Below are 11389 nucleotides of genomic sequence, written 5' to 3'. Positions count from 1 at the left end.
CTAAAGTGGGATGAGGTGTCTGATAGCTTCTTTTGCAACTGCAATGTGTGGAAAAAGTAGTAAGTGCTGTCTGAAAGAGCAGTGCAGCAGTGTGATTACACACTGCTGTGCCAGCTTTGCATGAACACTGACTGGAGTTCATGACTACAGGTTCTGCATCACGAAGCACTATCTGTGTAGAATACACAAAGAGACAATTGGACAGTTGGCAGAACAGATACCACTGAATTAAGACTTCCTACAAGTCTACTACAATAAAAAATATATATTAGCCTACTCTAAAGCTGTGTGGTTTTTCATTCTTCTGCATGGCCCTGTGACAAGCTGCTGCTCTGACACTCACAGTACCTGTCAACCTGTCTTTGCTTGACACTGGTGGAAAAGAAGGTACATCATCCATTCACTCATTCATTTATTTATTCATCACATTTGTCATAATACAAAGCAATGTTTTAGAAATCTGAAACACCTGCCAGAACAGCAGACAGTAGACCTAGCGGCTACAGTCGACACAGTAGACTAGCATAACACGTCGACACATTAGACGAGCATAAACAGGACAGCGTATTCATTATACTGTTAGTACTATAAAACAATGGCTAAAATGCAGTCTTCATTTGTTTGTTTTAACCGTCTGTGATCAAAAATAAAAGGCTAAACTAGAGATCGTACAAGTCCACAACTGCTGATAGTTAGCGAACGCTTACGGGTGCCAATAGCGAAAGCTACATAGTAGCTACATACCTTTATAATTATGAATAAATGAGGAGGCGTAAAACTTAAACCCATTGTCTAACTGTGTGAACTCGGGGCTCTGGACGTCCATTTGGTTTCTTTTTGAGATCAGTGGTTCTATCGCGTAATTTTAGCTGTTTCTGGTTATTCGTAAAAAAAAAAAAAAAAATTGCGTTGATGATAACCGTTAATTCAAAAAAAATTTAATTCCAAACCAAGACGTTGACAATGGAACTATTTTTTGTTGCGGAGAAACTGAAGAAATACACTCCTCAATGTCAGGTATATTATTTTAATGACAAAGATGAAGAAGTCCTGCAGCAATTCACAAAATAACAATATGAGCTACATGCACACATATCTAACATAAATATCATCAGGAACTTACTAATGATGATAAATGATAACACAAAATTATAAATGGACTTACATGAATAAGGTTACCATGCTTTTATCCAATTGTAACAGGAACGTCTGTAATATCTAACATGCTTTTCCTACCATGCTTTTTCTACTCTTCTTCTTCAATCTGCAGGCATGCAAACTGGTCAGGGGTGAAAAAGGTGAGAAGGTTGCGTGACAGGAAAAATTGCCGCTTCTTCACGCAGGGTCGTCCTGTGGCGAGGACACATTTACAGGGTCAAAAAAAAAATAAATAAAACAAAAAAACATTTAGAAATGAATGATGGCAGATTATGGTGTGACTCGTGAAACTGCAATCCCAAGAGGGTCAGCAATACTCCACCTCACTACAATATGGTACTAACCAGTGTTGGGCAAGTTACTGAAAATTAGTACCTAGTTACAGTTACGAGTTACTTCTTTTAAAGGTAATTGAATTACTTCCCAGTTACTGTATATCAAAAGTAATTAGTTACTAGGGAAAGTAACTTTTAAGTTACTTTTATATCTGCGTTTGATATAATGAATATGAACAGTACTGAACAGTCAAACCCAATAACCATATATATTTTTTACCTAATTATTTTAAACAACAGGGCAACATGCCTTCAAATCAAGCAGTAGTACAAAAGTCCCTTTTAACACTGAACTTAACACAAAATAACTGCCTCAGTCATTTAGCAGTGTTTTTTTTTTTTTTTACTACATTAGGCCCAATGTAGTTAAAGTGATTGGCTTACAGTATTAACACCATATAAAGAGTAGGGGGATACAAAATAATCAATTAGTGGTTCAGTTCACAAAATACCCTGAAACACCCACACAGTATTCACAATATGCTAAATATATAATTAGAACTAGAAAATGCATTTCCTGAAGGAAATACCAGTGCATGAAATGCAAAAGTTAGGAAAGGAAGAAGAAAAGAAAGAAGAGTGAAAGAAGGAAAGAAGAAAGGAAAGAAGAGTGGAAGAAGGAAAGAAGAAAGGAAAGAAGAGTGAAGAAAGGAGAGAAGAGAGGATGAAGGAAAGAAGAGTGAAAGAAGGAAAGAAGAAAATAAAGAAGAGTGAAGAAAGGAAAGAAGAGTGGAAGAAGAAAAGAAAGAAGAGTGAAGAAAGGAAAGAAGAGCGAAAGAAGGAAATAATAGTTGAAGAAGGAAAGAAGAAAGGAAAGAAGAAGGAAATAAGAAAGGAGAGTGAAGAAAGGAAAGAAAAGTGAAAGAAGGAAAGAAGAGTGGAAGAAGGAAAGAAGAGTGAACAAGAGTGAAAGAGAAAAAGAGTGAAAATATTGAAAAAAGGAGATAAAAATGGAGTGAAGAAGAGAGATTGAGTGTCAGAGAAAGTAGACTGAGAGGGATAGAGAGAAAGATGGAGAGATGGAGAGAGAAAAAAGTAGAGAATGGAAGGTGTCTTAATGTTCCTAGTTACAGATAAATTGAGAGGGACAGAGAAGAGGTTCCTTTGATTTGGCGCAGGTGTCAGTGAAGCACAGGTGCAAGCCAGTTTAAAGACCCTATTATGATGTCATAATGGCCCAATGTAAGTCAATGGGAAAATTTAGATTCGTTTTTATTTAATATCTTAAAAAGTATAAAGTTTAGAAAAGTGAAAAATACATAGCATAAGTGTCCTTTACAAGACCTACGCGACAAAGTTTGAATGAAGTTTCTACGTTAAGCGGTTCGGGCTGAATTAATCGCAGAAAAAGGTGAGAAGAAGAAGAAGAAGCCTAGGAATAACAATACAGGGCATTTCATGCACTGTAATAATATCTTTCTATTACATCCTAATCGCTGGCAATCCCCACTCTGATCAAGGTAGGAACTGTTTATAAGTTCCCACTGGTCCCGGTGGCGCTTCTTTCGCCGTTGCCCCGACAGCCAAGATGACTGAGGACACGAACACCCTATACAGTTGGTAATAGATTCCACGCGTTTTCTGGTTAAACAATAAATGTAGATGCAATGTGTGTGTTTGTGTGTGTAAGCGGTCGTGGATCTGGGTAGCAGAGTGTCTTTCATGTGCGGTCGCATTGGTCCTGCGACGTCAGATCAGAAGAAGCTAAAGTAGGTCTATCTTGTCTTCTTGTCTGCAAGTGTTAATTTTCCACAAAAGATAGTAACACGGGTAACGAACTCATTTAGATTTCAGTAACTGTAACTGCGTTACTCGATTTAAACAAATACTTAGTTACGTGCTCGTTACCGCTAAAAGTAGTGGAATTACAGTAACGCGTTTCTTAGTAACGCGTTACTCCCAACACTGGTACTAACACATGTCGCATTTACGATTTCTTTTGATATCAAGTTTTGCTGCTAAGCTTTGTCCTTGGAAGATTTCAAGATGACCTACAACCACAAGGTGACATGTTGTAAGGGTATGTGAAATTCAGTCAGTGAAAGAAGATTGGATTTGCAACCATTTCATTGAGGATATATGAAAAAGGACAGTGATTCACTTTTTAAACCGTTAAAGAGCAACAGTGAGCTGTAGAATGTAGTTTTATATTGCAACATTTCCATAATTACTTCGTTCAGAAGAAATAATCGTATAATAAAATATACATCTTTTATTCTAGCATACAGTAGCCTAATTGCTGAGGCATTGGCTATATTCATGTTCCTGCCTGGCAAGTGTTGCGTTTTTACTGCGTTGTATCTTCAACAAAAAAACGAACGAGGACATTGTCCAGGTTCTTGTTGGTGGCTTCGTCGACATTAAAGGAAAGCTTTAGCTTTTCCGAAATACGTCTTTTAAACTCTGGTGTTATGCCGTGTGTGTTAAAATAGCTGGCATGCTGATTGGATATTGACAGTTTAGTCAAAGCAATTTTGTATTCAGCTATTTTTTTGGCATAAATTCACCAGGGGTTGGGCGAGCTTGCCTGGATTGTGTTCTGCGATGAACGTACACACGCATATTTTCAGGGCACATTAACGGTCAGTTATTGATGCCGGAACATCAGATGTGGTTGTTACTCCCGGTAAAAGCGTTGTGTGTTGGATAGCACGAACAGCTGCTCTACGAATAAGTGGAAGCACTGGAAGCACCTTTTTCCCGCTAGTTGCATACAGTAGCTTTCTTGAGCACAACAAGAGAGCACCTGCTTCTCTTAACTTCTTACACCGGCTACCAAAAGTCTTACCGTCCTTCCCTATCTCTTCTTTTCATGCCCAGCGCCATTTCTTTTTCAATCCTTCATCAACTAGGAGGGCATCTTCCCAAGGATTCTTGAACTTACTCTGCTTCGGGTCTGACAGTATCTCTACTTTGGCATCTACGTAGGCAGAGCGATACAGAAAAGTCGGTGGTGAAAGCACATTTTCCCAAGACCCGCCCTAATCTACTTCTGATTGGCTAATTATGTTCTTTTGACAGCTTGAGAGTTGTGCTTTTTTCATATCATTGGCAGACGAACTCATAAACTCGAAAGTAATGGTGATGATGGTGACGAGTTTTCAATATAAAACAAAAATATATTAGACTTTTTTCCCGCAGCCAAACGCTGCACGCCGGAAATCCGGCACGGTGCCGGAATACTTTAATCCCTGTTCACGAGAAAGTAATGCAGCTGTTCTTCATCTTCCTCTGAATTGCCCCCCCCCCCCAAAAAAAAAAAAACTCTTCGGATCTACACGATTCACGTAAATGGCATATTTCGGTGGGGAAACGGCGAATTTCGCCGAAAAGCGACAAGTTTACATGCCTGAATCTGGCCGACTCCTAACTCAACTGAGCCGGTCAGTGTCTTTAGTGGGATACTACCCCCTAGTGGCCAGTGGTAAACTCTGCAGAAACAATGGCGAAATAAACCATTTTTAATCAATAACTTCGTGTTGAAATGTTAATTTGTTGACGGTAGAATTGTTTTATAAAAGCAATATAGCACTCGAGGGAGTTACCTACCCCACTCCCACTCCCACTCCCACTCGTGCTATATTGCTTAAGTATAAATATGTTAACCTGACTTGTTTACTCTTCTGGAAACACATTAGGTCTGGAAGTACACATGCAATTCTTCGGACACAAATGTTCATGATGATGTGTTTATTTATTCATCCAACTGAAACATATCATCAGCAGTCATATCCTCTCTATTTTTTTCATAAAAGAAATCAGTCCTTAAAAAACACTGTTGGTCAAATAGTTTATAATTGTTCTCTGCACCGCCACCTACAGGCAGCCAAGTTCCACTCCTGGCCATTTCCCATAGGCTACCAAATCTATGACATGCTTATTTCCTGTCAATCTCTACGGTGTAAACATTTTACTTTGTAACATTGACACATTCATCACCCACCAGGATTAATCAACTACCATTAAAAAAAACGTTGGGAGTTTCCATGTCCATTTGAAGGAAAAAAATTAAAAACAAAAGACGGCTTAAATTCTTCCTTTACTGTGAATATTTATGGTAAATTCTCCACCACAAACTTGTCCCACTTCTCTTGCCATATGACCAATGCCTCCTCTTTTAGCTTAGGGGACAAAGAACTGTACCTGAAAGAGAAAATAATGTTGTATTGTTGAGTAATTACATGAAATTTCCAACTTATATTTTCATTATCATTTGTATGTTATTGCAAGCACTGAAAAACTAAGTTTAATTTCAGAACACTGATGGGTCGTGTATCAATGTAGTTGAAAATAGGAAATAGTCTCACCTGATAGAGTTTACTGCTAGCTCTTTCAGTGTGCCTGTATCTGATTTCAATCCAGCAATGCCCACAAATGCCTCATAAAAATCATATGAGAGACCACTTGCCCCAAAGAGGGCTGGGTCATCTGAGCTGATCACAATGGGGTGACCCTCAGACATCAGAACTGCAGCAGGGTGGTTCCGCATGTCTGTCACCAGTTTCAGTACCTATGAAAGACAGAGGGATGGTAATATGACTCCAGCTTCAGTACCTATGAAAGACAGAGGGATGGTAATATGACTCCAGCTTCAGTACCTATGAAAGACAGAGGGTAAGTAATATGACTCCAGCTTCAGTACCTATGAAAGACAGAGGGTAAGTAATATGACTCCCATGACATGACTGCAGGGCCCCTGCATTTCTGCCAGTGCTTTGGGTATCTTAAATCATGTTTAATGCTTCTTTTGTAGTCAGCAGTTTTAAGTGATTTACAATGAATGTGACTACTCATGTTAAAACATTCTGAAATGCTTACCTGGTTGGATATGGGACACACCTCCACTGCTACCCCCATTTTCCTGGAAAGGGCCTTTGTAGTTGGATGATGCACTAAAGCAAATCCGTGTCCAATGCGTGAGGTATTCAAAAGGAGGGCATCTAGCATGTTCTGGTCCACATCGGTCCCTTGCTCATCTATGAGATCACAGCAGAAAATCTATAGCAATTCTTCAACTGAAAAAGTAAAGGCACTTGATTTAGCCACCCATCTTATTACAGAGCACAGAGTAAACTTGAATTTCCTGCTTTTTTAGTCAATACACACAGAAGACTTCCTTCCATTCCTTTCGACACATATTCGGATCTGCACTGAATGTAGTGTTACTCTGCAAATAAAAAGCATTTGGATAACGTGCCAATCAGAAAGACATAGCATTTGCATTTTTTTAACTGACTGACATTTTAAGACCAGAACGACAGTGCAGAACAGTACAGTTTAGTAGTATAACATGTGGATCACTGAAATCTTTCATATGTTGAACTCTTGTTTGAGAATGACATTACCTGTCTCCCCGGCATGGAAGAAGTAGGGCATAGAGACTCCCAGTTCTGCTGGTAAGGACAAGGCTTCTCTGAAGTACCAAAGAGGCCTTCCAGTGTCCTCTCTCCCCACCTACATGCAGAAGTACATGGAAGACATTCCACCTTGCAGTGTTAATCTGTTTACCTAAATCACAGATTAGCGCCAAATGTGCACATCTGGGCAAACACACTGGTTCGATTTAAACTGAGAACACTAACAGGGCCATTAACATGTCAAGACTGAGCATGTAAACAATTGTGAATTTTGTGACAAATTGTGAAACAATGAACACGTGATGAAATCCTTCAAAGGACATGAGGTATGCCACACATACTTACTAAATCAAATCCAGCCATAATCTCAGGAAACTCTCTCTGTAGTTGAACTGCTTCCTTAATGACTTCTTTTAACTCTGATGCATTTAATCCTCTGTGAGAAACAAAGACTGCATTTAGTTTAAAAATAGTTGCTTCATTAAGAGGCATTGCACTGTGAATTTGATGAATTTAATTCTTTGTCAGACTTGGGATAGATAAAAAACAAATGTTATCATTTGAGGTTATTCATAATACAAGTCTACCCTTTTCATTTCCAAAATCTGGTGTAGGTTTTCCATGGATTTTGATGACATTCACAAGTTTAACGCAAAATGTTCCACATTTTTCTGACAGCCAAAATAAAGGAGGTTGTGACTGTTTACTTTTAATGTGTATATTTGTTTCAATATGTCATGATACATATTCCAACTGTTTTTTGATAAAACCCTAACTGGGAGTGTTTTAATTGGAGATGACATATAGGCTAATTTGAGGTTAACTTTATATGCAACTTGATTATCAAAGGGAGGGAAAAGTACATTTCTGAAATGTTTGGCTCCTACTCATCTTGCTTGACTTGGCATTCAAAAACAGAGCAGAGCATCTTGCAGAATGATTAACCCTGAGTTACCACTGCATACTGTCCCTGGCTCTAGAAAGAGAAGTGTTCCTGAAGGCCCATATTCCTAAAGTGAAAAAGCCAGCGTCAGGCTTTTCAATCCAACAGATTTATTTTGATAATCTGTTTCTGTAATGATCTGCTGATACAGAAACCTAATTGCTTTCCATCCCACTTACCTATGGGCTGTGAAAATCACCCGAGCTCCAAAAAAGTCTGGATGTTCTGCCACAAACTGTTTTACTAATTCTTGATATGTTTTTAGTGTCCAAAATCTGTCATTTAAGGTTCCATCCAGCTCATATGTCTGTACAATAACAAGGAAACAAAAACGGATCACCAGTTATTGCATATCAGCCATGATCGCAGTCCAATGTGTGGAGTGGACATGCTGTACTTACATACCTGTGGTAGCAAAGCCCTCAGCTCCAAATACATGACATTATCAGCATAAAACTGTTTCAGACCCTCAAAGAAATAATCTTTGAAAACAGGAGCATATGTGACCAGTCCCCACGCCGCAAGGAAGGTTTCCTCAAACCTTTTCCACACAACATCTTGATTAGGATATGCAGCCTCTGGGTTGTCAGTGTAGAGTGTAAGGTTGCGTATGAAGCTGTAAATGATAAAGAAGATGGATGAAGAGGATACTCACATGAATCAGTACACATCATTTTCCCCCAAAGACAAAATAAGATCTAATCATCTCAAACCTGTTGTCTAAATCTGTACTGTTGTCAATCTTGGCCCTCATAGTTTCAAGCAGCATCCATTCGGAGCAATGAGGAACAGGTTTTGGTTGACAGGAAGCGAAAATAAACCGCACTGACTGATCATCAGTAAAACAAACATAGCAATGTTGTCTGTGTGTAACATTCTTCACCAGCCAGTCCACATCCACCAAGGCAAAATCATGGACATGAAGCGCACCACCTGAGGCAGAATAGAATAAATGTTGACCTATATTCTTCAGGAGCGGGTATATTAAGGTTATAAAATGTGGTAGGATATTTAAGGGTATCTACTTCACAATACCTTTAGGCATCTTCTGCAGTAAACTGAAGAGGGTGCTGTTGCTGATCAGGGGTTTAGCCTTAAAGAAATGCATGGCTGGGGGAAACTCTGAACTTTCCATTTCTTGCTGCTTCAGTTTGTGTAATAGCACGCCAAGTTGCTGCTCTGCCTTTGAGAGAAGCACTCTGCCACCGGTTTGCTGGGACTGCTCCATCTTGATCAAGTGTTCTCTGTAATTTGGATCTGGCATGGCACTGCACAGTACTGTCCACCATAACAGCACTAGTAACAGCTTTGTGGCCTTACCGGTTTCTTCCAACGGACTTCTTGGCATTATGATTGAATCAGTTCTTTCTGAAAAAAAACGAGAAACGTTTGCTGAATTAAATATTCAGGGACCACTCATTCAGGGCCTTCTAAAAATCAGTGTAGAACTGAGGGAATCGACTGATAAGTTTGTTGTGTATTCGCTGAGCAGGTCAAAACGTTGTATTATATTGCCCTACACCACACCTCATTAAGCAATAGAAGGGCCATTTTTACCACGACTTGATATCTATCCTATAAAGTATGAAGTAGGCCAGCAACGGACAAATCAGTCTCTATGTCAAACCTTACGGGTCCGGTCTTACGAGGAAAATATCGTTTACAATCACGTTCAATTCAGGCTGTTACGAGACTTCCCGAAGCTCTACCTGCGCAGATGGCAACAATCAGGTTTAAAACATTAGCCGAGCAGGTCAAATCGCATGTTAAAAAAAGTTAGAAGAATCCAAATAAAATGAGACGCTGCGGTTTAGTTGACAAATTAGGTTGCATCATACAGTCTCATTAGTCGACTTCAATACGTTTGTCATAAGATATTCCGTCCGGAAAGGTTGGGATGGGTGGTCGACGAAGACAATACCTATTGAAACATTAGTGCCAGTGTTGCAGCAGAGTTGTCAAAGTTTCATTTATGGAGACGTAAATATAAACAGCCCAGCCAAGACCAAAGCCTACAGGTTGATCCCTCGCGACTGTGTATCTTCACATTTCCTCATATTCTTCAGACGGTAAGGTCTAAATCTAACCACTTGCGCACTCAGCACCTGTGAACTAACTGACCATGGAATACTAACTTTCTCTAGCTCCTTTAATATGCATACATTTGATTAGTCTATTGCGCACGCGATGCAAATCGGAGGTGCGCTTTCGCCAAATGCTGATACACAGTGAGAGATATCCACACAGTGTGTAAAAAGAGCTATCAACAAGACATCTGACCTCTCACGTTGTATAAAATAGCAGCGTGAAGTTAGCCCAAATACCGAAATGAAACAGGAACTAGCGCTTTAAGCTAACAGTTAGCATTTTTTCAGAATAAAGGTTTTCGGTTTTCAAGAAAGTATTATTAATAATAATAAAATAATCTGTTAGCTAAATTGTCGAACAATGAACACATATCACGTCTAAAGCACGTATAACAATATATATCACAAAATCTAACAGAAAAAGTGTCATATCATTAAAACAATTAAAGATTAAGTAACCTATGAGCCCAACTGAACACACCTGCTGCATTGAAGTTGTTGGGCTGAGAAAACTACAAATTGTCTCTGCTAATATGGGGCATAGATCTTTTCAGCAGAACCTCTGCTAACATATTCTGAAATAAAAAGTGGGGAATTGTTGGCTTTGCACCCTCCAGAACCTATAAACCGAACAGCCCATTGACCTCCATAGGCCAAACTATAATACAGCTGCTGCATTAAAGTTGTTGGGCTGAGAAAACTACAAATTGTCTCCGCTAGTATGGGGCATAGATCATTTCAGCAGAACCTCTTCTAACATATTATGAAATAAAAAGTGGGGAATTGTTGGCTTTGCACCCTCCAGAACCTATAAACCGAACAGCCTATTGACCTCCATAGGCCCAACTATATTACACCTGCTGCATTAAAGTTGTTGGGCTGAGAAAACTACAAATTGTCTCCCCTAATATGGGGCATAGATCTTTTCAGCAGAACCTCTTCTAACATATTATGAAATAAAAAGTGGGGAATTGTCGGCTTTGCACCCTCCAGAACCTATAAACCGAACGGCCTGAAAATGGTGTGAGGGTAGACCCTCGAATAGATTCAATTTATAGTAGAAAGCTGATAATGATAATCTTTAACTTAAAAAAGAATTATACCCTTTGATTGCCTATTATTTCATGATTAGCCTATATCAAAAAACCTTCTCCCCCTCTTCTTTTATTGCACCCTTTTATTAAACAACATTTTACACTTTTAAAAAACACCCTTTTATTAAACAACATTTTACACTTTTAAACTTTTTAACAAAGCTAAATATAGCCACAATATTGCACATTCACAGACTTCACAACGAAAATAAACAGATGCAACAATGTTTCTTTTTTTAAAGTTTTTTTTAATTTTGACAATAGTAATATTTATGATACAATCTCTCTATATAATATCTCCATTCCAGACACACACACACACACACACACAAAACACCTCTTCTTATTTACAAGTTATACTATTTACAGGCTATACTTTTTAGGGATGCACCGATATGGAAATTCTTAGCCGATA

At 38.8% G+C, this 11389-nt stretch overlaps 1 protein-coding gene across 3 annotated transcripts; it reads right to left on the bottom strand.

The window, feature by feature from the left end:
• Nucleotides 1-5150: 5150 nt before the first annotated feature.
• ada2a (adenosine deaminase 2a) lies at nt 5151-10115 on the bottom strand. 3 transcript variants are annotated; one of them, XM_080842256.1, is made up of 10 exons: nt 10074-10115; nt 8829-9161; nt 8507-8726; nt 8199-8409; nt 7973-8100; nt 7196-7286; nt 6839-6947; nt 6312-6469; nt 5801-6003; nt 5151-5636 (listed from the first exon to the last, which is right to left on the bottom strand). In XM_080842256.1, the coding sequence occupies exons 2-10, from the start codon at nt 9139-9141 to the stop codon at nt 5546-5548; spliced, it is 1524 nt and encodes a 507-aa protein (XP_080698382.1). In that variant the 5' UTR covers nt 9142-9161; nt 10074-10115; the 3' UTR covers nt 5151-5545. The 3 variants fall into 3 exon arrangements, with proteins under 3 accessions (XP_080698382.1, XP_080698380.1, XP_080698381.1); XM_080842254.1 differs by lacking the exon at nt 10074-10115 and adding an exon at nt 9929-10010; XM_080842255.1 differs by lacking the exon at nt 10074-10115 and adding an exon at nt 9715-9988.
• Between the last annotated feature and the right edge of the window lie 1274 nt (nt 10116-11389).

This window comes from Sprattus sprattus (assembly GCF_963457725.1).
Source record: "Sprattus sprattus genome assembly, chromosome: 7".
Classification (NCBI taxonomy): Eukaryota; Metazoa; Chordata; class Actinopteri; order Clupeiformes; family Clupeidae; genus Sprattus; species Sprattus sprattus.
This window is presented reverse-complemented; position numbering and strand designations above follow the sequence as displayed.

What these genes read in the sequence shown, in the direction of transcription:
- ada2a (XM_080842254.1), bottom strand. Translation starts at nt 9,953, where the DNA reads ATGCATATTAAAGGAGCTAGAGAAA. An exon ending in ACTGCAGAAGATGCCTAAAG is followed by an intron (nt 8,727 to 8,828) that starts GTATTGTGAAGT and finishes ATTCTGCCTCAG; the next exon opens with GTGGTGCGCTTCATGTCCAT. An exon ending in CTTCCATGCCGGGGAGACAG is followed by an intron (nt 6,470 to 6,838) that starts GTAATGTCATTC and finishes GTGATCTCATAG; the next exon opens with ATGAGCAAGGGACCGATGTG.